This window comes from Amphiprion ocellaris, chromosome 20 (genome assembly GCF_022539595.1).
Source record: "Amphiprion ocellaris isolate individual 3 ecotype Okinawa chromosome 20, ASM2253959v1, whole genome shotgun sequence".
Lineage (NCBI taxonomy): Eukaryota > Metazoa > Chordata > Actinopteri > Pomacentridae > Amphiprion > Amphiprion ocellaris.
Genome location: NC_072785.1, coordinates 17,326,082 through 17,342,769, shown reverse-complemented (window position 1 = coordinate 17,342,769; position 16,688 = coordinate 17,326,082). Strand labels below are relative to the sequence as shown.

Sequence of the window (16,688 nt, the reverse complement as noted above, 5' to 3'; positions counted from 1 at the left end):
CGTTTCTTTTTTAATCGTATTCAGAAGTGTTGCATATTATGACATCCTACAGGAAAAGGAAATGGAGAAACAGAAGATGTTGTATCAGCAAGCGAGGCTACATGACCGAGGGGCTGCAGAGATGGTGCTGCAGGTGATCAGTGCCAGCAAAGGTAGGAAGACACACACTGATCAGTCGAATTTTCTGCGGCAGTCGTGTTTGGTAGAACGATCATCTGTGATTTGTGGTCATCAGGTCGACTTGGTGCTATTGTGACTTTTACCCTCAAGCTGGGCATCTCCATTCTCAATGGGGGAAACATACTGGTCCAGCAGGTACAGCACATGTCTTTTTATGTTGAAAATACACCGTTAACAGCTTCAGCTGCACTGTTAATGGCACATTTATTTTGATGCAGAAAATGCTGGATTATCTGAAGGAAAAAAGAGATGTCGGCTTTTTTAAAAGTTTGTCCGGACTGATGATGTCATGCAGGTAATTGAACCACGAGCAATTAATACACATTGAACATGCTTTACTTTTTGTTTCAGCTGCAATTCAAAGGGGAAATCCACCAGTTTTACAACTAACATGCAGTATGGCTTTACAATTTCTTCCGTAGTTGTGAAGAAGCTTTGAAAAATCTTGGAAACTAACCAGATTTATAACATTTATATCATATGTTTGTGTTCCAAATGAGAATAGTGACACTGCTTGGAGGGCCTAGTAAAAATATGCTACAGACTGCATCATGGGAAGTGCAGGACACAATGTTTTGGCTAAAAGTAGGGTTGTCTTTGCCTATACTGCTCCTGTTTTAACCATTTTCTTTCTGTGTTTTGTGACTCTCCCCCTGCATAATGAAAACACACTATTAAATTGTTGGAGTGCCCCTTAAAATCAGAAACACAGACTATAACAATGCAGTTTATCATACTTCAATCTTTGTCTTTCATTCCTGTCAGTGTCCTGGACTTGAATGCTTTTGAAAGGCAAAACAAAGCTGAAGGTCTGGGGATGGTTACTGAAGAGGGATCAAGTAAGTGAGGACTTTAAATGTGGTCGATTGTTTCTCCACAACGTGAGTGACTGACTCATCCTTTACTAGGAGACCTTTAATTATGTTGATACAAAGAGCAATAAACAGCACATTAGTCAATTTAATGTGGCACAGAATAACACAAACTGCAAGTCAATATATGCTTAGTGTGGCTGTTGAAGTATAGGCAGAACCTCAATGCTGAAAGTTCAGCGGTTTATTTGCTAAACTCCATGTTGTTGCTAAATGCTGATCTGCTGCAGATCTTTGTAAACTGACCATAAAACGGAGGTTATGGAGTGTGTAACTTTATTTGTGCAGCAGATTAATTTTTCAGGAACCCAGTGTTATTTCAGAGTTCTTGCTAAACTATTGAAGATGTTGCCTAGCAAACAGCATTACTGTGACGCGAGTTTGGGTTTGTAAATTAATCACAAAACAAATCACGCAGTGTTATCTTGACAAAACATTTGCTCTTTAGTTTGGTGTCGCACAAGTCCATCTCCATACCATGTGTGTCTCTTGTGTCATGTTGTCACATCATCCTGCAGGTAAACCTGTGCTACTGTATGTCTAAGTCCTGTCTGGGCCTTGTCTGCCACTTAAAGCAGTCACAATCACAACTACATCTACATAGAAATTCACTTTGTAATCAGAGGTCTCTATTTAAACTGATGGGTTGCATACAGTATATAAATATGTTTTCTATCATACATATTCCAGCTCATTTTCACCTCATAAGCTCAGGCATAAGTGATGGTAACTGTTAGTCTGATACTTTGTCTAACCTCTAAACACCTGCCTAGTGAGCAGACTGTCCTTAAAGACTTTAAGAATTGTGACCGCATGTCAATGTCGCAAATCAATGTGAGTATGTAAAGATATATATATTTAGCCCTATCATTCTCTCCTGTTCCTACTTCTTCTGATTGAATCTCAATGTCTTCTCCTTTGCTTATGTCTGCTTTTGTTTTGTTTGTTTGTTTTCTTCTGATCATGTTTTTTATGTCATCGGTCGCAGTCAACGTGAGTGAGCGGGGTAAATACATGGTTTAGATTCTACTCATTCTTTGCAATGCTGACATCTTGATTGCTCTCTGTTCAACTCCTTCCTCCCTCTCCTCATTTCTTCCCTGTCCTTCTCTCCCCCTTCCTCCCCCTCCCTCATCCTGAATGCAATATAACCACCTTCTTTGTATCCCGGACTGAAGGAACGCATGCATGCTACTATGACATCTGGATAGATTGTTCAGTCCACGGTCAGGTGCCGCAAACTGACTCAAATCTTTCCACTTCTTCTTTTATAAGAAGCCAGTGCTTGTTATTTGTCTGAGACCCTTTTCTGTTTCTTAATTTTGACAATACTAACCAGCGTGTCTTAAGAAATGAATTTCCCAAAGCCTTGTTTGTACGAAACAACAAAGCTTTGCTGATATTAAACAAATAAGCCCAGCTCTATTCTTATTATAAACATTATTTTAATTTCTGAAATGATGCACTATACCTTGTGTGTGTGTTCTGAACCCTCAATATAGTGCACATAGTTTGATGCCTTTTTAACAACTAAAATGCAGCTGTATGAGGAAGCAAAAGCTATGCAAGCTCTGATGCCTGTACTGACATTAAAATGATGGCACTGTGATGTTCTTATGACTGAAAAGGACAGTTAATCTTATTTCCTGTCCTCAGGTTCCAAGGTACTGCAGAACGATGAGTTCACTAAGGACCTCTTTAGGTTTCTGCAGCTTCTCTGTGAGGGTCACAACAATGGTAGGTGGACTTTTCCATAAACCAGAATTAGAGACGGCATTGCCTCAAGCTGCACATCTGTGAACAAAAAACATTTTAGAGGCCTGATTATGTGGATTTCTAAGGTACTCATCTGCAACAAATTACTGTTCAAACTTTTTTATCATCTGTTTTAGATTTTCAGAATTTCCTACGGACTCAGACAGGGAACACAACCACAGTAAACATCATCATCAGTACCGTAGACTACTTGCTCAGACTCCAGGTATTACATTGTTGCTGACAGATCTTTCAGGTTGTTAGGAAAATAAATACATTTAATGATTTTTTTTATTCATTTGCTTGTTTCTCTACTAGGAATCCATTAGTGATTTCTACTGGTACTACTCTGGTAAGGATATTATTGACGAAGCTGGTCAGAGGAACTTCTCCAAAGCACTAGCAGTGGCCAAACAGGTCTTCAACTCTTTAACTGAGTATATACAGGTACATTATCGCAACACTCTGCTCCACAACTATTACTACTATTGATTACAGTGTCTGAATAATACATCAATGCTTTCATGTTCAGAAAGGACATCAGTGATCCTGTGATGTTGTCTCTGTATCTACTCTGTGCTGTGTTTTCCAGGGCCCGTGCATAGGGAATCAACAGAGTCTGGCTCACAGCAGGCTGTGGGATGCAGTGGTGGGTTTCTTGCATGTTTTTGCCAACATGCAGATGAAGTTATCCCAGGTATGTACTTTCAGTCTGCAATAAAACTGTGGTGCTGTTATTTAAATGTCAGTGCTGAAAAACGACTAAAGATGTTGGCTTGAGTAGCTAAAGTCCCCCCTTCACTAAAAGACATGCTTTTCTCATTGTTTCTTTGTTGGATTGTTTGACATTCACTGTGAATGATGTCTGTGCAGAGTTTCACACTAGCAGGCAGATTAAAATCTAATCCTCTTATAGAATATGATAGGATATTAGAAATGAGAATGCCCAGTAGTATATTGTATGGGTAAAATCAGCTCCACTTGATTGACTACGGGATTCAATTTCGGTTCATTTCATTGGCATTTTTACAACTATTGGAGATAGTACACAGGAAATCTGAGGAGCAAGAAGTGTACTATATGCCATTCAACTAGGGTACATAAAACAATCAGCCACAACATTAAAACCACCTGCCTAATATTGTGTAGGTTCCCCATTGTGCCACCAAAACAGCTCTGATGAGTCGGGGTATGGACATGGGACATGAATGCCCAGTTAGACTGGGATCTGGGGAGTCTGAACTCTGGGTCTGTGCTCTTGGCTTCTTGTCCCATGCCTTGAGCCATTCCTGAGCTGTTTTTACAGTGTTGCAGGGCATACTGTCCTGATGTGGGTGCCTGATGCCATCAGGGTTATGGGAGTAATGTTTAGGTGGGTGATATGTGTCAAAATAACATCCATTTGAATGCCAAAAATATTTTTTTTTCCCAGCAGGACATTGAATCATGACAAGATGAGCAACATTATACACTTAATGTTGGTGATTTTAACATTTTGGGTGAATGGTGTTTAAGTTCAGTCACAATTTTATAGGTATAAGTTCCAGTATCAGTAATAGATAACTATTAACACTCTGAAATGTGCTGTTCTGCTTGACAAGCATTTTTAAATACAAGACTTTTGTATCTAGTAAATATGTTAATATGGAACATTGCTTTTGCTGAAGTAAAAAATATGAATTCTTGTATTTTATCTTTTGCCACTAGAGGTCTCTCCAGGCTCAGGGATAATCTCATTCTAATGCTGTACTGTTGCATATGTCATTCCACTCAATACATGATATATGATTCCATCTATGATATGCCCAATAAGCCATGAGTGGGACGGAATTCAACCACCTAACCTTATCTAGTGGTCATTATAAAGGCCTGGGTCTGACAGTAGAAGCCAAGATGAAGGACAGCACAGGTGGAGGGGTTTGATTTTAGCTCATCAAAGTATGCTTTAGATTTATGGCATGTTGAATACGGGCTCCATGGAGACCCTAAATGAGTCAGGCTGACCTAGCCATCTGCTCCTAGACAGTAAAATAACATCAACCCTGGTGCTGATGGATGGATGTTACCTCGAAAGACCTTCTGGGCCCCAGCAGGACTGTTGTTGGTCCCAACAATCTGAAGGAGCCTTGATCTCCAAATGCAACTCAGGGATATTAAAGTGAGCGGCTGTGTGATATAGTTGTGTGACTCACAAGGTTTCCCTTTTCTCCCTTCTCCTAACAGGACTCCAGTCAGATTGAGTTATTGAAGGAGCTGTTGGACCTGCAGAAGGACATGATTGTCATGATGCTCTCTCTTCTAGAAGGTTTATTTTTTGATTACATCGAATATATTATCTTGGCAGACAGCAACAGTTACTTTGATATTGTCTGTTTTGCGACTTTCATCAAACAGTTTTGTTTGTTTGGAATTTAATCAAATGTGTACCGCAGCAGATTTACATAATCTGCACAGGAAATGTCTCTTGATAATGAGCTTTCTGACAAACTTTGCTTTTGTTGCCTCATCACTTCACAGGCAATGTTGTCAATGGAACTATTGGCAAGCAAATGGTGGACACTTTGGTGGAATCTTCCAGTAATGTGGAGATGATCCTGAAGTTTTTTGACATGTTCCTCAAGTTGAAGGACTTGACCACCTCTGACAGCTTCAAGGAGTATGACGCCGAGAGCAAAGGGGTGATCTCAAAGAAGGATTTCCAGAAGTCCATGGAGAACCAGAAACAGTACTCTCAGTCTGAGATTGAGTTTCTTCTCTCCTGTGCTGAGGCTGATGAGAATGACATGTTCAGCTATGAGCAGTTTGTGGAGAGATTTCACGAACCAGCAAAGGACATCGGCTTTAATGTGGCTGTGTTGCTAACCAACCTCTCAGAGCATATGCCTCATGATGCTCGCCTCTCAACCTTCCTGGACCTGGCTGAGAGTGTCCTCAGCTACTTCGAGCCTTACTTGGGTCGTATTGAAATCATGGGTGGAGCCAAGCGCATCGAGAGAGTGTACTTTGAGATCAGTGAGTCGAGTCGAACGCAGTGGGAGAAGCCTCAGGTGAAAGAATCAAAGCGGCAGTTTATATTCGACGTGGTCAATGAAGGTGGGGAGAGCGAAAAGATGGAACTGTTTGTCAACTTCTGCGAAGACACCATCTTTGAGATGCAGCTGGCTTCTCAAATTTCAGAGCCGGACCCGGTTGAGCGTCCTGAGGAAGATGACGATGACAACCAGAGCATAGTTGAGAACCAGGAGGAAGAAGAAGAGGAGAACGTGATGATGGAGTCTTCGTCAGCATTTACAATCGCCTGCATCTCCATGAGAAAGAGCCTTTGTCACTTCCGCCAGCTGCTCACTCTGAAGAGCATGAGGCGGCAGTACAGGAAATTCAGGAAGATGAGTGTGAGGGAGATGGTACGAGGCTTCTTCTCCTTCTTCTGGATGATCATCACAGGCCTTTTTCACTTCGTCTACAGCCTTATTTGGGGTTTCTTCCATATTTTGTGGACTACTATGTTTGGGGGTGGCCTCGTTGAAGGGGCTAAGAATATGAAGGTGACGGATATTTTGGGAAACATGCCTGACCCCACTCAGTTTGGGATCCATGGAGATGTGTTGGAAACGGAGAAGATGGAGGCGAATGAAGCAGCAGCGTTGGCAGAGATGGGTCAGATGGCTCAGGGGGATGCAGCTGAGGCAGACCTGATGGCGGAGTTACTCAACATACAGCCCAAGAAGGAGGGCAAGCATGGGACTGAACCAGGTCTTGGGGATGTTTCTGAGGTGGTGGTGGGAGATGCTCCATCAATAGCAAGTGCTGTTAAGCAGAAAAAGGCACAGGTCAGAATCCTTTCTAAACATGTTTCATTAGAAGAAGTTTAAGATTTTTTTTACTTGATAATAGTCAAAACAATAATCTGTTTGTGATAGATGGCTGCAAAGAAGAGATCTACAAATGGAGACTTCACATCAGATGCAGAGAAGGAAGAGTGAGTGCAATTTGTTAATTGGCCATCCTCAGTGGAATTGCAGTTGGTGTCATTTTTTTTTCATGTGATTTTAGTATCTGCAAGAATTGTAGCGTCCTGTTTTGTGATAGAATGGCTGATGGTGCGTTGCTGTCTCTTATAGTGAACAAAGTCAAACTTCTTCATAAAGGGATTTTAATCATCATTATTAGAAATTTAACTTGATGCAAGAGTCAACTCTGGGTGTATTTGCAAGTGTGTGTTTCTGTTTGTGTATGCAGAGATTACACCTGTGTGTCTGTGTGGAGCATGTAATTCAGAATTTATACTTACAGTTCAGAAGACGGTGAGAAGAAGGACCACGACAAGGCCAAAGACGAATCCCCTCCAGAGCCCTCAGTAGAGGAGAAAAAAGCGCCGAAGAAGAGACTCGGCCCAAGGAAGGAACCACCGGAGGCCTTCATGGCCAGCTTTTTTGCTGGTTTGGAAATCTACCAGACTAAGATGCTGGTCAGATATTTCTCTAACAGACATCTTAAGATGAAAACTCTTACTTTAGGAGAGTGCAAATCAGCTTTCTGCATATATAGATCTCATCCATCCATCCATCCATTATCTATACACCGCTTAATCCTCATTAGGTTTGCGGGGGCCCTGGAGTTTATCCCAGCTGACTTAGGGTGAAGGCAGGGGACACCCTGGACAGATCACCAGTCTATCACAGGGCTACACAAAGAGACCAACAAGCACACTCACATTCACACCAACGGATAATTTAGAATCAGATCTCATACAGACATTGTTATATTCTGTTTATGTTGGAAAAGTCTACCTCTTGCATCAGAAGGTGTTCTACATACCCCACTTTTAAGAGTCATCTCAAATAAAGTCTTGATGCAAATGAGATCCGTGATCACCTTTAGCTTGGCATATTACATCATAATATATCATTTGTAATTCATTTATTTTAATTACATGCTGAGGACCAAAAAGTTTAAATTTTGTTTCAATCCCACATGCTTACATCTTGTATTTTTGTACTGATGCTCATTCATGTGCACTGTCCCTGTTAAGTAAGTACACAATAAATTCTTATTATATTTTCTACAGAACTACCTGGCCAGAAATTTCTACAACCTCCGCTTCTTGGCACTTTTTGTTGCCTTTGCTATCAACTTCATCCTCCTCTTCTACAAAGTAAGTTCATAGTTAAGGTGTTATAATACATGCTGCCTAGGGGATCCACATAGTTGTAAGTGCTTGAAGTTAAATTTTTTAAAAATGTCTTCAGGTTACTGGGGATTACTCAGATGATGAAGACCCCTGGAACGGTCGGGGTAGAGCTGGGGAGGAGGAAGATGAAGGAGCGCTCGAGTACTTCGTCCTGCAGGAGAGCACGGGTTACATGGCACCAACGCTTCGCTGTCTGGCAATATTACACACTATCATATCTTTCCTGTGCGTAGTGGGATACTACTACCTGAAGGTACAGTAACAAACACTGACCAAAAAATACAGTTTGTTACTATTTTGGTTACTATTTTGATGTAGCATTTTTGGTAGTGGTGAAGGTATAAAAACAGCTAATAAATATTTTGTTTTCACAGTAAATTAGCAATCGTGCAAAAACAGGAACCATAAATGTTTTTAACATTTTTTACAAGACTTTGAGTTTAGTTAGCTTCTATGTTGTCTATTTTTGTGTTGACACACACAATCCTACACCTCATGTCACTGTCAGCAGTAAGAAGGCTGATTATGCAGCATATCCTTTACTGTGCTAATGATGCAGCCAAATTCCCTGTGTGTCCAAGGTGCCTCTGGTGGTGTTCAAACGGGAGAAGGAGATAGCGAGGAAGTTGGAGTTTGCCGGCCTCTACATCACCGAGCAGCCGTCTGATGACGACATTAAAGGACAGTGGGACAGACTGGTCATAAACACTCCGTGAGTCATCCGCAGCACAATTATTAAACTCTAACTCATAATCTTTTACAAACAAAGGTTTAATGCTGATTTGATTTTGGTATTTTTTTTTTTTTTTTAATCAGTTCCTTTCCTAACAACTACTGGGATAAATTTGTCAAACGCAAAGTAAGTGGCTTATCCAATTTTAGTTTAATCTGTCATGCACACAAGCTGTACATCATTTCTAGTTATACCTACTAAATGTCACCCCCAATGTCATCCTTGCTTGTGTTTCTGTGTGGCTGCTGCCTGTAGGTGATAAAAAAGTATGGAGACCTGTATGGAGCAGAGAGGATAGCAGAGCTGCTGGGGCTGGACAAGAGCGCCCTGGATTTCAACCCTACGGAGGAAACTGTTGCCAAGGAGGCTTCACTGGTGTCATGGTGAGAGATTAGACCGATAAATAGCAGACGTGCCAGAACTGCTTGAAGCAAAAACAGAGGTCAAATAGAAAATACGAGCCCTTCATGTCAACTATTCTCTGTTGTCAGGTTGGGCTCAATCGATACAAAGTACCACGTCTGGAAGATGGGGGTGGTGTTTACAGACAACGTAAGTCTGAACACAAGTTGGGATGATTAATTACTCTGTTTTGGGATTTAATGGATGGATGGAGTTGATGGATGATGTTACAACATGAAAGATGCATTCTGATTAATTTCATCTCTTCACCAGTCGTTCCTGTATCTGGTTTGGTACACCACCATGTCCATTCTGGGTCACTACAACAACTTCTTCTTCGCTGCCCATCTGCTGGACATTGCCATGGGCTTCAAGACCCTCCGGACCATCCTCTCCTCTGTCACACATAACGGCAAACAGGTGAGGAGGCGGAATAGGATGCAGGTCTTCTTCTCAACAGCGGGGGTCACTGCAGAGTCAGTGGTTGAGGTTGTGTTATAACTGTGGCCTGTTGATTCCCTGATGTGCAACACAAATTTATCACAGTTTTCATGTCCCTGCCCTACTGATGGCATTTCCTGTACGCCATTCAAATCTTGTTTGCTTTTGTTACCTGCGAGAAGCTACACAACGCCAGTGTCAAGATAGTTTTCAGTGAAATATTATATAAGACAGAGTCAATTAAATTTTATTTGGCTTCAAATGGCAGTAGATCAACAAATCATGTTCTGATAACTGTGACCTACAATTGGAATTTTTGAAGAACTGGTTTGATAAGAGCAAAGAAACAAAAAAATACAGATTTCTGTAACCTGTGCAATTTATGTACATAAACCTAAAGCTACTTTTACCATTTTTAATGACCACTTTTTAAATCAGACTTTGTCCGCTATAGCTGGCAGGTAACATACTGTGTAACATGTAAGACTGTCATGTAGTAAACATGTTGCATCAGTTCTTGTAACTTTACATCCAGTGTTTGCATCTCTCCCTCATGAGATGAAGCAAAAAGAAGAAGTGCAAGTGAAGAAGACAAGGATACAAAAATCGAGATGCACTCAGCATCCTTTGACATTTGAGTTCAAATGGCTCAAATGCCTTCATTTGAATCCCATATCGGACTGTCAGTTCCTGCAACGATTCTCATGTCGACTGACCAGAGGCACGAGTCAAAATGTAATGTCACCTCAGTCTCCAAGGATGGAAGCACACCAAAGTGGCAAGGCCGCAAGGAATCGCCGACACCTCCCATACTCAGCTGCCTGTGGGCAGATCAATTGTGCTGCCAATCCAAATGCAGTTTATCGCTGCTTCAACTGTTGCTGCCTTTTACATTCACAAGTGTCTGAGTTTAATTTTGGAAATAAAATAATAGACTGTGTTGTATGTTTATTTACTGTAACTAGCAAGTGATGCATGAGATTTGTTTACCATTCCATTCCACGCATTTGAACTTTTCCCTTCCCCCAGCCTGCTCTTTTCTTGCCATCGGCGATCCCAACGTGTTCCTCGTGAGGGTTTGGCTGTTTATTAATAGAAAACAAATGGAAGCCAGCAGCCATGTTCCTGCTGTGTTCACTGTGTTTCTACCTAAATAGAAAGAGGGTGTGTAAAGGCTGATGTACTGACTGTCTCCTGTGTTTCTCTGCAGCTGGTGTTGACGGTGGGCCTGCTGGCAGTCGTGGTTTATCTCTACACTGTGGTGGCCTTTAACTTCTTTAGGAAGTTCTACAACAAGAGTGAGGATGAAGATGAGCCGGACATGAAGTGTGATGACATGATGACGGTAAACAGAAGTCACATTTATTTTGGAACCAAGCTCAAACTCAAATGTTAACTTACATCACATTTGAGCACATTTGTTTCCGCAGTGCTACCTGTTCCACATGTATGTTGGGGTGAGAGCAGGAGGGGGCATCGGGGATGAGATCGAGGACCCAGCTGGTGACCCATATGAGCTCTACCGCATCCTTTTTGACATCACCTTCTTCTTCTTTGTTATTGTCATCCTCCTGGCCATCATCCAGGGTAAGGTCACACTGTGTGCATGCATATTTTAGAGGTCCAAAACTCTTTAAGTTCTTATCAATTAAACCTCCTCTATCAGAATTTAAAATGAAGCAAGCTTGCTGCTGTTCTGCCTGAGTAAACTGTCGCAAATGCAAAGATGCTGACTCCTCACAGGCTTTGGAATCCTCTGGATCCCAGTAGTATATCCACATTGCACTCCTTACTATACCTCTAGGAAGTCGGGACACAGTATACAGTTAGATGCAGTATATATGATACGCTCACAGAAGTTTCTTTGTTGTTGCAGGTTTGATCATTGATGCCTTTGGGGAGCTGAGAGACCAGCAGGAACAAGTCAAAGAGGACATGGAGGTGAGAGGATAATTCATTCTCACCTGCATGTATCAATTTAGTGCTGAAATGGGGATCCAGAAGCAGCAGGGGTTAAATGAAGATGAGGGTTTTGTCCTCTAAAGAGAACAGATACGATTTAAAGACCTTTTTCAGTGGACTCTGGTGACTTTTATGTGTATGCATTGTTTATTTAAAACAGTGTGCTTGTCTTAAATTGCAGTAATATACAAAGTTTGGGATATTTAACAGAAAATATTCCATATTTCCTCAAGTGACCAGGACCTTTACATACCAGCCTTATTTCCCTTAGTTTGATTAGTATATTTGGTCATATTTTAGTGTGAAGCCTCATTTTGATCCCACTTTTCTTTCAATGTTAAAGTTTCTGCATTCTGTTAACGCAAACTCAACGTTTCATGTAACCATGTCCAATTAAAGGATCTCTAGCATTTGGGATTTTTGTTTGAGGGAATGCAGTATCTCTTAATGCCTTTCTTCTCATACATCTGGAGTTTAGGCATGTGGCACACTTTGTTGTATGAACTCTCCATCTCACTTGAGTCTTTAAACAATCAGTCAAGCCAAATTAAGGTCAGAGCGCACTGTTGGTCAGTCTTTAGTGCCGAAGAGATCGCGCAGACATGGGAAAATAAATATTTAGTCTGCAGTCTAAAGTGAATAAAGTGCAATTTTGGAGTAATACATGAGAATATACAATCTGAGACTCCAAAAGAAGGCAGTTTGCCGCTCCCACTTAGCCCAGATACCCCATCTGGGTTATTTTCTCAGACTTGGAAAGCTCCCCTTTAAAGCCACAGATTATAACACACAACTGTCCTCAGGCTGAGGTGAACTAACCATTTATGCGTAAAATCAAATCAATGGCCTTTTAACACTAATGAACTCTTCTCTTGAAGGTTATAGCTCACAATGAAGCACAGAAAAACAAAGCATGGGCTATATTCGTATTTTCCCTTTTTGTCTTCAGACCAAATGCTTCATTTGTGGGATCGGTAATGATTACTTTGACACAACACCCCATGGCTTTGAGACCCACACCTTACAAGAGCACAATTTGGCCAACTACCTGTAAGTATCTTACTTTCAGTATTTTTTTTCCTGTCTTCTTGTTGTTGCAAATATGTTAATCATCATGGCTGTCCCTCATAAGCATGTATCGCCTCTTTCCTGTAATTTAACCACATGATTGATGGCGTTAGCACGTTACCACAGCATCAGGGCCAAAGTCACTAATAGCTGCAGTGATCCAGAACACTAGATCCCTTCAGGTATTCTTTCCATCTGTCGCTGTGTTTCCCCTGCACTCCCTGCTTATCCAGTGTTTCTCTGTAATGCCAGTAGAGAGTCTCAGTCCATTTGCTCTCACAGTCAGCTGGCCGGAGGATATGAGAGCGACCTCATTATGTTGCTTCATTACTATTTAATGCCATGAACTTTATTGGAAAATAGGTTTGTGATAGCGTGCTCTCATACAGTATTCATCATGTTTTAGCATGCTGTGATGCTCACAGAGATACAGCGGCCCGCTGCCATTTACACCTGATTTGGGAAACAACAGGTGATTCTGTGATGGAGATGAGATGAGGTGGTGTTACTTTGTTTAGATGCTGGTGTCAGAAATTGTGAATCCTCCTGGAAACAAAGAATGGGACATTTACAGAAATCAAATGTGCCTCAGTAAAGCTTTCCTATTCTCTCTGCTCTGTGTTTTACCTGTGATAATAATTTTGGATACGATAATGAAAAGCTTCTTGAGTGGTTTTTTTTTTTTTTTTTTTATTGTGACATTTTTGTGTTGTCTCATTTGCTTGGCTTCTTTTAAAAGGTTTTTCCTGATGTACCTTATCAACAAGGACGAGACAGAGCACACTGGCCAGGTAGAGTATAATTCTACACTCATGTCTTTTCTCCGAGGAATCTTAATCCAATCAAAAACAAAGAAACACTTTAGATGCTGCTACTGTCAGAGACACCGAGGGGGTGTACGTATCCAGATTGTACATTTTCTGAGCAGTATTGCAATTGAATTACAATCTTTCTTCTAACTACAGACCTGTGTAAATGTTCAATCTAGTATTAACTAAGATATGATTGTACGAAGCACATAATCCTACCAAGGTTCTATGGACAAAATTGCCTTTTTAGTTCGCATTTTTCAAGATATAACATAAGTGGTGAAGCTGATGTTCCTCAATATTAATTTCTAGCAAACATTCCCCTGTATCTCTTTATTTACTGATGACTATCATTTTCTGTTCCTTCTACTAATGATAAATTGCTGGTAGATCAAATTTAACAAAGTTTTGCTATCAAAGTAACATTTGCTTTGTAGCCATTTTGGCTAACATTAGCCCGACAGACTGACAAGACGAGCTGCTTCAAAGGCCCGATTCCTGGACGTTTCCACTCACAGCTTAAAACAATAATATGATGTGTCTGAATGCTTAGCTCGGAGATTCTGGCAACTCTGTTCACCAGCTGTCTGTCATTTATAATTCAGCTCCATGCTCAACTAGTATGTAACTGTGTGGAGCTGACTTGCCAGTCTGTTATATGAGGAGCAAAAAGACAGTTCACTTGTTATTAGGGATATCTCTGCTCCTATGAAACCATCCTTCATCACAATGTAAAGACACAGGCTGGTGAAGAATGAGAATATAATCAGAGGACAGTGTGTAACATTGACTATGACAGAAAAATCAGAGGTCACCAGTTTATATTTGCTACCACAGCTTGTTACCCAAACATTCAAAATTAGCCATTAAATGTGGCTGTTGTAATGGGAACATGAGTAAATACAATATAAAAGTTATTTGGCCTTAGTTTATGTATGCTTTTCCACTATGTCCGTAAAAGTTGAATTCCTTAATATTTTGAACAAACACCATGTGTGTTTATGTGTGTCCAGGAGTCCTATGTGTGGAAGATGTATCAGGAGCGCTGCTGGGATTTCTTCCCAGCAGGAGATTGCTTCCGCAAACAGTACGAAGATCAGCTTGGATAGAGCAAATGCATCCTCCTTACCTCTATCTATGTGAAGGGGGCTACTGGAGCATGTAGTCCTACCTACAGTACAGCTGCTGGACTACAACCCACACACACAGAGTCCTCCCAGCATTGCTGGGGACTAGTCTGAGGAGAAACGAGAGAAAAAAACGACTTTTTTTAATCTAGAAAGGAGAAATGTCTCCTACCTGTCAGACGTACCCTTGTCACCGTCGGTACAGTACAGAGTCTTTGAGGAAATGACCTGGAACTTGCCCAGACATTTTGGTTTTCTTTCAGTTTTCGGACTCATTTTTGACAGCGTGTTGCCTTTTACTCCACATAACCCCAAATCATTGCACAATTTTTTTTTTGTCTTTTTGAGAACTACTGGGTTGTGTGGGGTTATGGGACAATGTGTCAGTTATATTATGCACAATGTATGAATGTTGAACTTGAGACTTAATGCCAAAAGAAAAGCAGAGGAGTATAGTAGATATACATAGTGTTTAAAAATGTGATTTAAGAAAAGTTTTTTCAAATGTTGTAACATTGCATATTGAGATGACGTTTGTAGAAGGAAGTGGCAAAAGGTTTATTATGTAGGATTTTAAAAAAATGCCTAAATTTCTTCATGAAGTGCCTTACAGTACTGTATCTACATTACAATGAAGCTATGCAAAACTTTTGTTTTTTTCTTTATTGTATGTAAGTACAGTCGTTTTCCTGGAGCAGTAAGAAGTAGCTGTCCAGATAAGTAGTTTGTGGCTGAACGTTTTCCTTTGAACATGGAAGAACAGCATCGGTGTGATTTATTTTGTTGCTGAATGCAGCATAACTGCAAATGTTCAAGATACGCAGTGTACAAATGACACAACAGAATTTACTGAACACCTTCAAACAAGAACAAAAAATAAATTGCTATTGTATGGCCATTTTTATGTAATAGCTTTGCTGATCTGTGCATTTCTTTTGATGGAAAAAATAAAGAAATCAATGCAAGAAATGTTAATACTTCTATTGTTCTTTGAAATTTGTCGGAACAAAAATACTACGACGGGTAAAAAGAATATGTGAACTTCTCCTAAACCTGTTACTGTGAATCTACACCAATTCAAAAGCTCAGACAGTGAGTCATTTTAGTCCCAAAGTATGCAACATCTGTCTAATCCCGATCTTTTAAAAAATCAGATACATACTGTGGGCCCACAGCATTTGGCTTTACTTCTAAGTTCAGTTTAGTCACCGCAAACCTCAAAGCTTTATCATAACTGTGACCGCCCTGCAGCTTTTAATTACAGTGTAGTAATAAACACTCAGGAGCTGAGTAGGTGTGCACTTCTGGTTGGTCAGAGAGGTAGGACGGGCCCTCAGCAGGTTGCATGATGGGAGTTTTAGCCCTATTACCCACGGTGCCATCTGTCAGCTCACATCATGTCACCACACCTCAGGCACCACACAGTGCTGCAGCCTGCTGCTGAGAGCGGCTCTGCCTCCTCAACTCCTCAACTTAAACCTCCAACAACTCTAACATGTTGCCTGGGTTTTATGTTCCCAGCACACTGTGAGTGAATTATATCTTTCGAAATTAAAAAGTGTCTCATATTGCCAATATTCTTCCACAGAACAAATGTTCACAGCAACATTAAAAAAAAAAAGCCGCTTCCATCACTAATTGTTTTATAGAGCTGCGACTGTTATAGTTTAATAACTGATTTGAGCGTGCTCTGTAAAGCAAAGGCAATCTCAAAGCAGCCTCGGTTTAAAGTTTCAGATATTATGTTCAATGCGCTAACAAGCAAAGGGACACCCTCATTATTAGGGATATTATGTGGCCATAAAGGCAACAGCAGTAAAACAATACTATCAGTGATATGACCATTCTCTCAGTAATTTGACATAATGAAAGCTGTGGGAAGTCGTACTCAGCATGAAATGGCAAGAATTAAGCCATCAAATAACGAAAGAGGCATTATACCGATTAAATTCTAGTCTTCCATCGTTAAGTCTGGTGGCAGCACAATGAGGATACAGATTTAATTTTCCTTCTAAATGACTTCTTGTGGGAATTTATGGACATGCTGCTGCTTGAAATGTCTGACTTGTCTTGATTTAAATATCATGGCAACATCTTGTTATCAACAAACCAAACAAGCTTGAACATGTTAATTTAATGCACAGCTAA

At 40.6% G+C, this 16,688-nt stretch overlaps 1 protein-coding gene across 9 annotated transcripts in view; it reads left to right on the top strand.

The window, feature by feature from the left end:
* LOC111587668 (ryanodine receptor 3-like) overlaps window positions 1-15,515 on the top strand; it is a 122,043-nt gene extending 106,528 nt beyond the window's left edge. For 6 of the 9 annotated variants that reach the window (XM_055005900.1, XM_055005896.1, XM_055005903.1 and 3 more), the window contains 26 exons: window positions 53-152; window positions 236-315; window positions 399-475; window positions 946-1,019; window positions 2,041-2,058; window positions 2,709-2,789; window positions 2,945-3,033; window positions 3,126-3,254; window positions 3,400-3,504; window positions 5,031-5,112; window positions 5,325-6,637; window positions 6,728-6,786; window positions 7,101-7,275; window positions 7,876-7,962; window positions 8,057-8,251; window positions 8,580-8,710; window positions 8,815-8,857; window positions 8,987-9,114; window positions 9,223-9,283; window positions 9,407-9,553; window positions 10,785-10,919; window positions 11,005-11,161; window positions 11,451-11,515; window positions 12,486-12,586; window positions 13,344-13,395; window positions 14,427-15,515. In XM_055005900.1, the coding sequence (XP_054861875.1) occupies window positions 53-152; window positions 236-315; window positions 399-475; window positions 946-1,019; window positions 2,041-2,058; window positions 2,709-2,789; window positions 2,945-3,033; window positions 3,126-3,254; window positions 3,400-3,504; window positions 5,031-5,112; window positions 5,325-6,637; window positions 6,728-6,786; window positions 7,101-7,275; window positions 7,876-7,962; window positions 8,057-8,251; window positions 8,580-8,710; window positions 8,815-8,857; window positions 8,987-9,114; window positions 9,223-9,283; window positions 9,407-9,553; window positions 10,785-10,919; window positions 11,005-11,161; window positions 11,451-11,515; window positions 12,486-12,586; window positions 13,344-13,395; window positions 14,427-14,522 (3,780 nt within the window). In that variant the 3' untranslated portion in view covers window positions 14,523-15,515. The remainder of the gene's footprint in view (window positions 1-52; window positions 153-235; window positions 316-398; window positions 476-945; window positions 1,020-2,040; window positions 2,059-2,708; window positions 2,790-2,944; window positions 3,034-3,125; window positions 3,255-3,399; window positions 3,505-5,030; window positions 5,113-5,324; window positions 6,638-6,727; window positions 6,787-7,100; window positions 7,276-7,875; window positions 7,963-8,056; window positions 8,252-8,579; window positions 8,711-8,814; window positions 8,858-8,986; window positions 9,115-9,222; window positions 9,284-9,406; window positions 9,554-10,784; window positions 10,920-11,004; window positions 11,162-11,450; window positions 11,516-12,485; window positions 12,587-13,343; window positions 13,396-14,426) is intronic. The other 3 variants (XM_055005905.1, XM_055005904.1, XM_055005901.1) reach the window with 1 other exon arrangement.
* Window positions 15,516-16,688: the final 1,173 nt, after the last annotated feature.